General features: G+C 37.0%; 1 protein-coding gene across 2 annotated transcripts in view; it reads left to right on the top strand.

Moving 5' to 3' along the window:
* LOC306821416 (glypican-6-like) overlaps nucleotides 1-15,749 on the top strand; it is a 128,861-nt gene that overhangs the window by 99,255 nt on the left and 13,857 nt on the right. Inside the window, exon 7 of one of the 2 annotated variants that reach the window (XM_079339812.1) lies at nucleotides 2,115-2,144. The exons of the other annotated variant lie outside the window; for it this stretch is intronic. Coding sequence (XP_079195938.1) covers nucleotides 2,115-2,144 — 30 coding nt within the window. The remainder of the gene's footprint in view (nucleotides 1-2,114; nucleotides 2,145-15,749) is intronic. 2 annotated transcript variants of the gene reach the window in all.

Below are 15,749 nucleotides of genomic sequence, written 5' to 3'. Positions count from 1 at the left end.
ACTGAGAACAGATTGCTATTTTAGGGCAAATCCTTTGCATGAGACATTTAATTCTTTCCCAAAATAGAAAGTCTTATTTCGGGGCTTTCACTATGAAGCCTAATTGCGGCTAAAACATCTTATTAATGAGGGTTTTATGGAAGAATTTTATATTCTGCCAGTAAATGAGGCTAAACACACTTCCATTCCCAACTCAACAGATTTTCAGCTCCGTACAGAACATTATTTTGAAATATTATAGTCAGAGGCAGACACGGTGAAGACATACTAAGCTCAAGGCCAACCAGGGCTCGAGTCCAAAGACAGGTGGAAAAAAAAGGGGACCCTTAAGGATTCCAAGAAAAATCTTTGTAAATCCCTGTTCATGTAGACCTTGTAGACCCTATACCAAACTCTGCTCAGAGTTAAAATATTTCAAGCAAGAGGTCAAAGAGATGTCAGAAGTGGAGATGTTTTTTCAGCATATTTTCTGAGGCTTTATTAAGCAGACTGTATCGCTGCAGGAAAATCAAACAAGAAATTAACCCTGCCTTTTCCCAGATTAAGTGCTGCTCTGAGAATCTGTCTTGAAGAGGGTAAAATAGATTCAACATCTACCCACCAAATTTCAAGAGGATGAAAAATCCTTACACGTTATTTGAATCTATAAAAAGATCCGTTGTAGCACTTCACGCCACTATAAGGAGGTTGTCTGTGTCTAGCTCTAGTATATGATAACACAGAACACTAGAATTCTAAAACCCACTGCTCAAAACAATGAATCAATTACAACCTGCGACTGCATCTTAATTACTTTATCACATTATATGTAGCCATGATGCCTCTCTGTGATCAAAACATCTAAATAAGCTGTGTTGCCTTGTTGTTATGCATTTGAATGGAAAAAAAGGTATGTAAACAAACTCTAGTACGTTCAGAGATTTCAGAGAGGATTCTTTTTTTACTATTTAATGTTCTGAAATAGTAACAAACATTTTACAGTGGTCTCTTTAACAGAATGTGTTTAGTTGTGCAGCTAAAGCGTTATAAATAATTTGCAGTGAAAGACATCACAGTGGGATAACAACTTCAATGTGCTTGGCCAAGAATATAATTGTATTATTAAATCATGTTTTCTAAGTCACCTCATCGTCCTTTGACCAATTCATTTAACAAATGTTTGCGTAATCCTCTGTCCATTGGCAAATCCATTCATTAAATGCATTATTATTCTTTTGAATAAAAGGCACAGTTAATAGTCTGCTGCTGTTGGGATTGTTTGACAGGATTATAATGGGAAAGATGCTGGAGCAGAGAGGCTTTGTAGTGCACTGTCTTCATAAATTGTCTAATCACTGTGATTGTGATTGTGAAACTAACTTGTAAAGTCAGTACAGTAATGGACTTTTTTTTTAAATGTCATTCTAAAAATTCTGAATATGATTATACAAGCTAACTTTTCAAATGTTATCTAGCTGAACCTCTTTCTTTCATGGCTAAATCATATACAACGAGCGTGAAAGGGTGGACAAATTGCTGAAGGACAAAAGCACATTTGTAGGAAATCCACAGGTTAGGATTAATAATTCATGTTTGCAAGCTCTCAGACCAGCCTCTTGTAAAAGAACAAATCTTCTAAGAACAATGGGTTGGGTTGCTCAGGGTAAGACTTACTCATCTTACTCCATCGCTGCTCTTCGTTATGTAAATGTAAGAAGCAGTTACACCAAAACATATCAGTGCTACACACTCAGTCTCTAAGGGGCTGTAAACTTAATTTTTCCAAGAACAGTTGATTGCATCAAATGAAACAAGTGTTCTTATTAGACCACTTTTGACTCATTCTGGGGATAATATGGCTGTTTACAGGCCTATGTCATTGCTTTGATTATGTCTGATGGCAGCAGATTTTAAACTAAGTGGGAAAATAAATTATGAATAAAAAAACTTTGGGGTACTAAATGTCACAGTGAGATGAGTCTGCTGGTGGATGGATTATTTCAGCAGCACCATTTATCATTTAACTTTTTGCTTCAGTAACTAATAGACGTTCTTTTGCCCATATTCTCTGTCTCACTCTGTTTCTCTGATGTCCAATTAAATCTATTTCTTCTTCATTTCTCTGCTGCTCCCAGAGGGCTGTGTGGAGGACAATGCAACACAGTGTAAGCATTTCATTCCTCCTCTTACTCACACCAACTCATCTGTCTTGTGGCGTTTTAATCAAGCTGTCTGTACCGCTCAACTTCTTCATATTATTCAAAGTTAAAATGGATTGCTTGTTTGCGACATGAGTGTGTTAATTTCGTTGAATTTTGCTTTTTGGTGATCGTGAACTAAGATGCTGTGGTGGATATTTGAAACTGTTTTTCCATGATTTGCTTTATTTGAACATAATTAGACGAGCAGCATGGTGGTTAGGTCTGGTGTTAAAGAAATGTGGTTGTAAGTTTAAATTCCTCTTGGTTTTTACATTTCTCTTCTTGGGTTTCTTCCAGGGTTTTCCCCACCATTCAGTGACATTTATCTCTGCTTCTCTTGAGACTTAAAACCATTGATCAAAGGTGTGATCTGCATGTGTTTGCATATTAACCCTGTGATATATAAGAAAATTGTCCAAGGTGTGTCTTTGCCTTTGTCCTGGTGCATGCCGGGATCCTGTTGTGCACCAGCTGTAGGGACAAAACATAACACACTTTCTTTCTTTTGTTGCTAGTTTTTATGAGCATTTCTGATTCCACCAAAAGGTCGAGATGATGGGCAAGTTTTCGGGCCTAGTTTTTACTTAGATGAATGTCTTGAAGTTTTAATGAAGTATTTCATTGTCGTGTGTAGCGTAGGCTTGGGTATATCCCACAACCTCACGATATGATGCGTATCACGATATGATACGTATCACGATACACGTTAGTTTTGGATCATGACCATGTGCTACAAAGAATTCCCTTAAACAGCTGTTCATTTTTGTTGAGAACAACAACAGATATTTAGATTTAAGGATCCTGTAACTTAAAACTTATTTACGCACTTAGAGATCCTAAAAGTTAACAAACATATTTAGTTTACAATACCAGAGCTAATTGTAAGCAAATACAATATTTTTTTTTATTAAAATATTCCTCCCTGTTGTCTCTCTGTTTTATGTATAATGTCTAATATTTTGATTTCACTTGACTACAAGTCCACTTGAGTTTGCAAGAATCTCTTTTAGATTTACATCTGTAAACTGTTGAAGCAGCGTAGATCCTGTACTGAACGAAGGAGTGGAGTTGCACAGTTTTACTTGCTCACCAAGCAGCTGTCTGAAGCCTTCCTTTTCAAACACACTATACGTGCATATGTCAGTATAAAATACATCACAGAAGGGCTTTGTCACCTTTCGTTTACAAGTTGAGTGACCATGAAAGCTTCATTCGGTGCTGGCACAGATGGCCCACACTGACGGTGTGTGTAGCGAGCCTAGCTGTTGTTGCTAACTTGGACATTGGTCGTGTTGCTGCTGTGTTTTTATGAATCTTGGAAGACTATGTCCAACTCCAGATTGCCTGGTGTTTGTAAAAATACTAAATCTTTCCTTAAACTTTGCTTTCAGTTTTGCTCACGGAGTGTATCATCCATGCTTGTTTGTTTTGGTTTGGAACATGCTGTGCATCATGTAGTGTTGCGTCTACTGCCCCCTTTTTGTTCTTAATATGAACTGCATAACAGACAAATTAGTCTTTGTAAGCGGCATTCACAGCTTTGTAGCTGTATCGATACTGTAAAATCTGCACATGACGATATATTGCCGTATCGATTTTTTGATTACATCCTAGTGTACCGGTATACAAACTAAAGTCCAGAGGCTACAGAGGCTTAAGTCCTTGAGAGCAAGTGGCCAGGGTTCAACCTAAGACTCCATCCAGTGTCATATCTAACGGGGGGGAAAAAACAATCTAGAAAGAAACATGTAAGCAGTCCTTAAGAAATAAGTCTGAACATTTGTTATGATTGTCTTTGAAAGTTCTTTGTTGATCCATCAATCAGTCAGAGTTACATAAAAAGTTGAGACTATCGGACAAATAGAGCATTACCTGGTTTACAAGTTATTAAGTATGTGACAGAAGGTATAGCGGTATGGAAGAGCAACAAGGATGTGGTGGCACAATGTGTCAGTATACAAGGATGGGTTCAGTTAATTGGGATATATTGCAATATTGCACTACAAATAATGTTTAAAAAAGGATGGTGTTTTTGAAAATCTTAAATGTATAAGAAAATATCTTTCCAGGACTTCTTTCTTACAATCCTGTACATAGAACAACATTCTGTTTTCTTGTACAGTAAACAGAAGGTTTGGTTGTTTCAGTGATATTTATTTGCTCTTTCCTCAATATGAATGAAAGCAAGAAAACAGCTATGTGTGTAATAAGTGACCTTGTTGATTTGTGAGAGATCACCTTGATTATCAAATCATTGGCTTCAGGTTAAGAAAGGTTGACTCAATATGATAATTGCGATTCATGATTATCCACAATATTATTACCCTTTTAACCCATTTTGTTTAAATCTGTGTCTGTTTTCAGCTGATCTATCACCTTGGCCTGGTATCAGTCTGTTTCTCAGATTAGAGTAGAAGTGCTTACAATTCATACTGTCTAAACTTCTTTGTTATTCAGCTCACTGCTAAACCATTGAAAGCTGAAAAAGGTTGGTCTCTGGTGGGTTTATTAAGTCCTCCATAGCTAACTTATGTAATAGCTTCTGTTCACTTTATGTGGATAAGATACCATTGTAAATACAAATCGTTTTGCTGTGTTGAAATAAAAGAAATCTGTTTTGTAAAATGTGCTTTGATTTATGATAGTCTGTTTAAATTTCTTTGTCTGTAATTCTTCATCTAATGTAGACTAGTGGACCATAACCCATACAACTGAACCCTTTATGACTGCCCAGTTTTGTTTAATATAAATTAATGGTACAGCACCACAGTTTTTACAGTTTTTTGTTGACTCTGTCTTTTTGATGTGTGGTGCAGATTCATTGTAGAGACTAAATGACCTTTCCCTTCTAATTCAGAGGAAATCTTTTGTTTAAAGTCACAGAGAATTGTCCCTCGTCTGTTTCCATAGCACCAACCACAAAAGGCATCCCTGCTAGAAAATCAAAGGGATTAAAGTTAAGCCTTATTTCTTTGTTAACTTTTTGTGCATAAATCCCTTATATACTTACTTTTTGAGTTAAATGGAAACTAATGGTGTGCCAAAAACTGTAGGATATTTTATCAAAGAGAGTTGTCTTTTACATAAAAGCATAAAAAACATAAAATTAGACTGTTATCAATGAGCTCTTTAATCTCAGTTGGATAGTTTTATAGAGTGGCTCAACTCAGGTTTAATACATATTTTTTATCCATAGTGGCAGGGCTCAATAATAAATGGTCCAAAGGTCCAAAACCATCAACCAAACTGGACTGGACTATCAAGTGGATTGATGATGTTTTCACAGTTTGGTTATTCTCTGAGTTTTTCTCTGTTTCCATTTTTGTAGGTTTTTTTTTTTTTTTTTTTTTTTTTTTAAAGCTTCCTTGAGTTTTCATCTTGGACCATCATCTGTTAAAAATTTAATTTGTCCAATACATGAGTTGGTGAGACAATATTTGTAAAAGTAAAGCTATTGGATATTATGCTTTGTTCTCATAACTTAATGTTAAATTTAACAAAATACCTGTTCACTATTAGGGTGTGGGGTTACTTGTGAGTGTTTAGCTTAAAGTATTGGTTATTCACTGAAGTCAACTTAAACAGTGTATTAACAGTGGTTTCCAAAGTGGGGGACACGATATTCCTTCCAAAAACATTTAAAAATTAAATGTTATATTTTACCCATTGATTTGAAAATATATACAAAAATATGATGGATTTTGTGTGGCATTCTAATGCCAGTCTTTGGAGAGGCATTATAGTGTGCGTTGCTGTGTGCAATGTTAAATATTTTAAGCACCTTAAGGGGCAATGGGGGTGTGAGTCTCTAGCCTCGTTACATTGGGTGTCACAGGCTGAAAAGTTTGGGAATCCCTGTGTTAACACACAGTGTTGTTGGCAACATTTCCATCAACATGTGTTTCCATTTAATGTCTAAGGGTGTTGAGGAAAGGTCCATAATTTGGGTGTAAAACAAAATGTATACTCTTCATTTATTTTGCTAGTGATAAGCAGATGTCCGATGACACAATTCTGACAGAAATGACTTTGTTCTCTGTCAGCTTAAATCAACATTGCTTAAAGGACATTACCGTCAGTTTCCCCATTAAGCAAATGCTTGCAGAAAAATGAGACGATTGCCCTGAGGGAACTCCATCACTGATTTGTTTGACCAATTTCTAAATATTTTGAGCCTCTCTAATGTGGCTATTTGTTGTTGAACACAGTTAAAATGGGGATGCAGTTGGAGAGAAAGTAAATCAGTCATTAGCAGTGGCCAGGCATTTCTCCACGCTCCATTTCACTGTGTTTAGCAGCACGCCAGGACCAGGAAACTATGTGGCAAAGACTATTTTCTACTGGAAGAAATAGTGTAAAAGAAATTATCAGGGTTTTATTTCTTCAATCAATCAATGCAATTCAGTTTTGAAAGGCACCACATATCTATGCTTTATTGTCCATTTGTTATTGAGGCCACACTATACAGAGAGGACTAAAGGGTTTTATGGAGATTTAGGGTGACACACTGTGAATTTCAATGCATGAAAACAAACCCAGAGCTGAACATTCCTCAGCCTCTGAAAGGGGTTTGAATCACTATTCCCACATGAAACGTTTGTTCTTGCCAGAGAATCAGTCACTGAGAAATCACTCCGGCCAGTGCTATTGCAGACACATCTGCCAGTAATGACCAATGGCAACAAGGCCCAAATGGTGAAATCCAAGAGTCATGCCATAAATGTATCCAGTTATACTTCTAATGGAACGCTGGCATGTTCTGCAGATCTCTTCTCTGCAGTGCCTCTACTTAATCGCCTCAATTTCTGTGCAGATCAGCAGGCAAGAAGAAGAACAAGTGTTAAGACCAGTTAATCGCACTGGCAGGCTAATTCTGTATACTAGGCATGCTGAGTTAATGTTTTAGCAGCAGTAAGAACCACAGGGTGTGAGTGCTGTTGGGGTTTTTAAACTCTGTTTCACTTTGTGCTGACAAAGATCTTGAAAAAGAAGTTTATACTTTGTGGTATTGGAGTGTGAATACATCTGTTGGTTATTGAGAGAATTCAGACTTTACTTTCTGTGGCTATTCTTTGGGTGACAATTTGTAATGTTACATCTTCTTTTAGATTGAATTTGAAGAAGCCGTAAAATTACCTATAAAACACCTTTAATGTAGGTTTGATAAAACACTGAAGATTTTCTACTCATGATTTGAATTATGCAATTAACAAATGGTATTCTTGGAAACTCTGAGCCAAGCTGTAGAGCAGAGCTGTCTCCAATTCCAATTTTTCAAAACGGCTGAAAGATATTGTATTTTTCATCAAAATGGAAATGACTCTTCAGTGTAAATCCGATTTTAAAATTGTACTGAGAGCCTGAAAAAAGTTCTTTCTTTTCTTGGGCTATTTGAGATTTTTCACTTGACACCGATTATGATGAGATGAAATTAATGGGGTGGTGTAAACTGGGTTGTCTCACCGGTCACCTCCATGGCTTAATAGAGGGCGATGAGACCGTCCATCCAGAGGTGATTCTGTCCGTCAAAAGAGATGGAAAGCTGACAGAGACTGATCTGTAATCAGCCATGCTCGCTCAACAGAGACCTGTCTGTGAAAATGAATTGGGATTAATGGACATGGACAGACAAAACAGATCAATTGGGCCACCCTATAACTCTGCAGTGTTTAAAGGCAGCTTATTACTGTTCATATCCATTTACTTCCTCACGGTTTATTCAGAGTAGTTTGAAGTTTACATCTTTTATGTGTCTGTGCTCTTCACATGAAACAGTGTTTCTTGGAAGTTCTTTTTATGCATGGCTAAGCTAGTAGTGCACATACGATTTGATGCATCACAAACAATGCTCTGAGCAGACTTAGACGTTCTTTGTTTTAATTTAGATTTGAACTTTACAGTGCAGATAAGAACATTTCCTTACTGGGACATGTTTTGGTAAATGACAAACCATTGCCTGTTGTTTGGAGGTTCCTGTTTTTCTGCTTCGTTTCCTTGGCAAGCTCATGTAGACTTTTGCTGCTCACTCTTCTTGTCTTTATGATTTTTCTGATTATATACCAACTAAAAATACAAAAACTTCCACATATCTCTTGTCTCAACAGTACAAGTAATCCATGGAATCTACATGGAAAGCAAAATCAGTAGGAAACTGATATTTGGTTCCATGAGCCGTCTGATTTTTGGTTTCTGTCCTACAGTACCCATTGACTGTGTAAAACATGGTTTTACACATTTGAAACAGTTTCAGTGACATTACCCATTGGTCCCTGAAGAGGCGTTGTGAAGCTGAGAAATGACAGGTAAAATAATGGAAATGCGGACTCTACCTAATTTTCAGTCAATTAATTTTCAGAGTTAGAGTTGAGGTCAGCAATTTAGCCTCCGAGCAAACAATTACAACCCACCCACCTAACAGTCAATCATTGATGTCCATTATCACGCAAACTTCCTACGTTATTCAGTCTCTACCAATTAGCTTTTTCCATCAAAACCATTTTGTATCGGTTTCCACAGTGAAAATTTGTATTTTAACATTATTGGGGTTGCTTGGCTTATACAGCCAGCTTTAAACTTTAAACAGCTGCAGTTAGTTTTGTACTTCTGCTCTCATTTATTCATCAAAAACCAAAGTTGCTGCCTGGTGGTATCGTCCACAAGTATTTCAGCGGCATCGCCTGTAAACAGAAAAAACAGGTCAAGTGGAGAGCAAATCAATAAGACAACACAATAACATGTCTTTATTGTCATTGTTCAACTACAACAAAATGCTGTTAGAGCAATCCAGTGCAACAGAGGCCATGTCAAAGTATCAAAAGATAATGTAAAAAAAAAAGTACAAATATACAAACACTATAACCAAATTCACAAATAACCAAAATTACACTATAACCAAATTTACAAATGAAAATGTAAGAATATGGGTCATTAATGCAGTATAAATAGACAGAAGCAGTTAAATATACACAGGTTGAAGGTAACATGTGCTGAGTAATAAATATATTGCAGTTAAAATATACATTACGTCGAAAGTGAGATGGATGGATGGATGGATGGATCGATAGATAGATAGATAGATAGATAGATAGATAGATAGATAGATAGATAGATAGATAGATAGATAGATAGATAGATAGATAGATAGATAGATAGATAGATACTTTATTGATCCCGAGGGAAATTCAAGACATAAATGGTCATGTTACCAACAATTATCTGACAACAGTGTAGCTTTTTATACATCTCAATATACTGTATGAAAGAATAATATTCTGTATAGGCATTACACACAAATATTAAACCCCAAACCCTTAAATAATAGAAAATGTTCAAAGTCACTGTTGTATCATTCATATTGTGTGTTCATTCGATTTTTCATTGGACTCTCAAGTCAGGAGACTATAAATATCAAAAATGCAAATGTATTGGGGTGTAAGGCTATAAATTGACTGGTGAAATGTCCATTGCACACTGGAAAGGGCTCATACCTCTTCATCAGCACAACAGCAATAAGCACAAATGGAAATTGATGAATAATTAACATTGGGGATGGCATCAGTATTGATTGACCTTGAGCTAATTATAGGTGCTAAAACAAGGGAATCGGGGATAATTTGTTCCTGTCAATATCTTAGTTACTTGATACCATCCAACTCTCACACAGAAACGTTGCATGAGGAACATCTACTGTATGTAGATCCGGCCAAAACTGGAACTACAATCCAAAAGAACCTGCAGGCTCTAACCAAAATGAAGTATACATTATATTCATTTGACCTTTACATATAAGGTTAAATTATAGGATTCTCCCGTTTCTAGGTCAAATGGACAGCCACTGGAACCACTTAATGGTATTGCATATTGAACTAGTCTCTCAACACTGGTGGATTCAAATGGTATAAAGAGAGGCAAAGACTTGTTTAAAAAAAAGTACAAAAATCACCATAGGGAAGCAGTACAAAACGGCCGGTTCTCATAGCAATTGGGTTAGCTCACTTCACACAATGGCTCTGCATTTTGTGATCCTGTGCTTTGAATAATGCACTAAATAGGATTTCCTTGGACACACTGTGGTTTATTTCAGTTCACCTGCCTGCCTGCATAGATGAGTTTAGCTCACAAAGTCTCAGCTGTGTTGAAGCACAGCAAACATGTCCACCTTTAGGCAGAAGCACTAACCACACCATGTCAGGGGTAACAGGAGATGGCTAAAAAGCCTGCTGATGAGCAGTGAGGCAGAAGCTGAGGCAGATTCCAGGACATGCTGTGGCTTTCTGGCTGTGTCGACTGTCAAGCTGCTCAGAGGGGAAGCAGCCAGGTTTGTTGGACCAGTTTGGAATTTAGCTTGAGATGGGAAATTACTCTATTTTACAATGGAGCAACACATAATAGGGTTCCCAGACTGTGTGCTATATAAGTGGGTAAATACTCGTGCGAGTTAGGAAGATTTGAACTATCTTTAGTTATTGCTTGGGAACAGAAAGTAATCTGTCTTTTTGCTTATCTCACAGACATAGAGTTAGGTTCAGGTTTATTAAGTTTAGTTTTTTGGGCACTGGCATGGAATAATGGTAATAGTAATAGCATTTTTCCAGGAAACCTTTACTCACAACTACATAACAGTGTCATGTTATGGAATTGGTTGGAAAATGACATTGCACGAACCTCCCAACTTCAGGCTTGTTAGTTACAGTCAGGCAGGTGATTTGAAACAGCTTTCACATTCTTGGATCCCATTGGTTATCATTTGATAAAGATACAGCCCAACTTTTCTTGGTACATTGTAAGGTGGCTAAAGGTGTAGCCAACAGTTAGTGAAAATATGACAAGCAACCTAAAGGCAAGAACATGGGGTTTAGAAAAAAAAAACTAAGCTGTTTGGTAGCTACACTTGGAAGAAAATGTTTGTACTGTACCTATGAGTCCAGATGTCAATGCATATATTAATAATGATGCTTTGCTGAATTTTTCACCAGTGTGACCACCTGATTGAAAAAGTTGCTTCAGGAACTTTTACCTCACAGCGAAGCATCTGTTTATAAAGCCTTTTTCCCTAAACGGCATGTTTACCCTTGGGATGGGACACAAAACCAGCTGTGTATGAAACTTCCATCTGTGCTTACATTAGTCAGGTCATGGTTTGTTTAGCAAGAATGTGCTGCACTCAAATTGCTCACTACTGATCATTGGTGCTACACTTTTACTGAGTTATTATATCCTCGAGAAAAATAAACATGATGCATCAAAGACAAATGAAATATGTTTAGAAATGTTATAGTGTTCTCTACTAACAGATGAAGATCAATTTTGATTTGATGCCTCATAAAATCACTAGATTTATTCATAGTAGAACCTTTTGCAGGAATTTACATGCTGTATATGATGAAAGTTTGGCCCCAAGTTCACTTTTCTCAATATAACATTTAAACCTCCGCTCCCTGTGTGTGCATTCTGTCCTTAAAACCTGTTCTGCTGGTCCTGAGGTGTTAGAAAGTATGTTGTGTATTTTGTTCGCCTGCAGTCGTGCCATCTTGAGACCTAATGGAGTCAGTATCAAGGTCTTGACCTTTTGTTATCCATCTTTGATTTTCTGCCTGAATAATAGATTATTTTCGGGTTTGGGAGTCCCTCAGCAGAAACATTTTTACAGCCCTACTTTCACATCCTTAGAAGAGACACCCCCCCCCACACACACACACACACACACCTACACACACACACACACACACACACACACACACAGAGAGAGACACACATACATACACCACCACCACAGACACAAAACTTGCCAAAGTGCCTTTTAGATAATTATTTTTTCAAACTTTTTGCATCATCTGTGCTAAATGTAAGAAAATATTAATTTGCTCCATTTAGCCAGGTTCACCCAGATGAAGCAACTATTGCTTCTTAATTGCACACTTTGGAGCAAAGACTTGTACAATCGTGGGACTAACAATTAAACTTTTACCTTATTTATTAATTAAATAAGGTATTAAAGGCAACTTTATTTGTATAATTTCAAACAAAAACAAGTCTAAAGGAAATTAATTCATCTGTTCATTAGAGTAGATGGAAATTTTAATGCACATAAAAATTAATGCAAGTAATAATTGTTTTATAATTTACATGTATAAACCTTAAAAGTTACTTATCTTTGATGTCCATGGACAATTACGCTCTCAAAACAGTTCATCATGAGGTTACATTCATGTGATACTAAATGAGTATTTTTTTTTGTCCATCATGTGTGTTTTGCATCGTTTAATTTTGTGTGTTTAAGCAAATCCATCAGTTATATAGTAAGGATTAAGCATTTAAGAGTCTTTAAGAATTCAGTTGTTGTCTGAGGAATTTCTTAAAAGTTCCAAAAACAAACTGTTTAAGAGCACATTGTACTTGCTAAAAAAAAAAGCATCAGAGTTGAAAATGAACATTTACTGGTAATTGTTAACTGTTGCTGTATACACACATTTATTGATCTTAGTTTGATGCTACAAAGCAGGCTGTCCATCTCTGCTCTTAGTCTGAAACTGTCTCTTCCACCAGAAGAGAACAGAGGGCCAATGTTGCTGCATGAAAATGATGAAATGAGCAACAGACCCAGTTGGTTTTGTCAAAGGGCTTTTTTGTCTTTGAAGAAGTCCAGTGGGCACATGCATAGGTGTCTGTCCATCTCAGTTTGGTTCTTTTATTTTTGGCTGCTTTCTTTTTCTGTCTCTCTGGTCACATTTCAGAAGGTGTGATGTTTCTAATCTTTTCATGTGCTCTAGCCTGATAACAGCTGACCTTTAATAAACTTCACAAGACATACGCCAACACCTTGATGTTAAATCTATAATTAACTATCATCTGTCCTTGATTTTGAGATTTTTAAAAGAAAGTTTTCACTGCTTTGCCAGACAACTGTAGAAAAAAAAATCTTTAGTTATACTAATAAATAAAAGCATTTAAAGTAAGTGCAGCAACATGACTTTGCCTTTGTCGTGGTTGCAATGAGAGGAAATTTCAATAATCACATAGTATGTAAATTGTGCCGCCAGAGGGGCTCTCATTTAAAACAATAACAAAATATGTCATGAGAATCATGGGAGTGATTCTCTCTGCTACTCCCCCGATGAAAATGAACTCCATGTTTACCGTAGTCAAGACAAATGGGTGAAGCCGATCTTAGGAAGAGAACATACTCACCGACAATGTATCCAAGTTTATTTGACATGAGGTTGTTATCAAAGCAGCACATACATACATCAACAGTATACCAGATATCAGTAGCAGCTCCCACTTCTGTATGCAGCTGTCTTTGACGTAACAGCTAATGTTTCCATCTGTCATGGTGGCTTTGTCATGGTGGCTCCCATTGAAACATTGATGTAAAAATCATGAAGGTCATGGGGTATTGTGGTTGTCATGTGTGGAAGTTGAATGAAACTTAATTATAAATAACAAAGAATCCCCTTGAAAATGTTCTACAAGCAGCCCTGTTGCCTGCAGACCAGGGTTTATTGATCCACTTTTAGCATCTCCAATCTTCAAGGCTTTTTTACATGTGCTCTTGCTTGTAATTGTAGGCTTGTAGGCTTTCACCTCAATACATGTGAACGCTTAGAGCTGTATTTTACACACTCTTCATTGTCAAATATGATTGATTTTGTAATTCAGTAAATTATGAAGAGCTTTTGTTGAGTGATTAACAAATAAATAGCTCAGATGCTCTGCTTTTAAAACCACTTGACATTAAGCCTGGCCCACCATCAAGAAAGAAAAGTCTCATGAGGGAAAACAACCAACATCGTCCTTGTTGTAGGCTTTTCTTAAAAAGGGTTGATATTATTGTATTTGTTTTAAAATCACAGGTTTTGAAATCAAAGAAATTTGAAATTAAAATAGTATAATCTTTTATTTAAAATATCTGGGGAGTTTTAAACCACCTTGTGGAAATGTTGCATTGATTTAGCTGCTGTGTCTTCTGCTCTTACAGTTTGTGCTACTTTTAAAAGATGCTCTGCTCTCTCAGTCAATTTCATTCTGTAATTGGGAAATGCATGAGTCATTTGACAGGACTGACAAGCTGCTGGTGCATGCTTTGGTTGCAGTTACGTCTTTGTTCTGATTGGCTTCGTTAATGGCCCGTGTGTTTTCTTAGGCAGAGAATCACTGTTGTTAACAAGGACGTCAGCAGGCGCCAATCATAGTGTTTAATCATGGCTTCAGTAAGCTAAAGCTCTACTCCCACTCTGTTTACATCAGTGAACAACAATAGTGACAAGCAGTCAGAAATGTACTGTATATACGCTGGACAAAAGGTGCTACCACACAGCATTAAAAAGAGCTTATGACATGCACGTAACTGTTAAATAAGAAGTGTATGGAGATACCATGAGCTTTCAGAGCTTTTTGGGTTTGCCTGACTGTGTCTTGTTTATTAAGTTTATATCAGTGCTGTTCACAGTGAACACTATGACCTCTCGTTAGAATTAAGCAAGTCATTCTGACCCGTGAAAGTGATAACTTCACTGGAAATTTCATTTACATTAAATATTGGAGAGATGCCCCGTATGTATATAGAGATCAACAACCACTTGACACCATTTTCAAGCGAAGAGATCGGAATACTAGAACTGAACTTAAAAGCTTTGTCAACCAAAAATTCGTGTTTAGAAGTGACGTGTTTTTTTCAGTTTACAGGAGTTTCATGCACATAAAATATTTCTTATAGAGATTTCAGCTTAAAGCAAGTATGTGCTACTTTTTTGATCTAGTAGACGTCGCCCTTGAGCACCAGCGTGAATGCCAAAAGAAACCGCGGTTTTGCTGCACCTGTGCTATCCTAAGAGCCTCCACGCTCCTCTCGTTCGCACAGACAAATTTGGCCTTGGCTCGAGCTGTAATTGATTGTGGCCTGCTTTGGATGTGTTAGCAGCTTGTAGTTTCACATTGCATAGAAATTGACATGGATTGACAAATTGACATGATACAGAGAGACATACTATTTCTGCTATATTTATATGTAACCTGTCGCATATTCTTCCTTTAAACCACCCGGAACAAATCTACCCAAAAAATATAAAGATGTGAGGCATAAATCAGTTAAGTCTACATTTACCTTTAAATGTGAAACCAAAGCCTCTCCCTTTACAGTAAATACAGCTCAACAGCACCACAAACTACGGCATGTTTATGACTATACAGGTGTATCAATATCAGTTTTAAGGAAATATAGAGTTTATAACCATCTTGTTGTTTTGAAGGACTCTTATATCAGTTAGCATTGGTTGTAGTAATGAGTAAAAACACACACAAAAGAACAGTTATAATGAGTCTGGGAAAAACCTCACATCCCTGTCCTCATTCTCGTCTACCCTGAACCTCCAGCTGATACAATCAGTTATTTAGAAGTTTCTGCAGAGCAGCTATCTCAGAGACGAGGCGAGACAGTGAAGGTTCAGCTGCGTCTCATCCTGCAGCCGAAGCAGCACAGACACATGAAAGCAGAAACTGCAAGCTGGAGTCAGACTCACTGCCCTGAGCACTTGTGTAAACACTAGTGCTTACTATTTTTCTTTTCAAAAT

The sequence above is a fragment of the Symphodus melops genome, assembly GCF_947650265.1.
Source record: "Symphodus melops genome assembly, chromosome: 3".
Lineage (NCBI taxonomy): Eukaryota > Metazoa > Chordata > Actinopteri > Labriformes > Labridae > Symphodus > Symphodus melops.
Note: the sequence above shows the minus strand (reverse complement) of the source record. Positions and strands in the feature narration are given on the sequence as shown.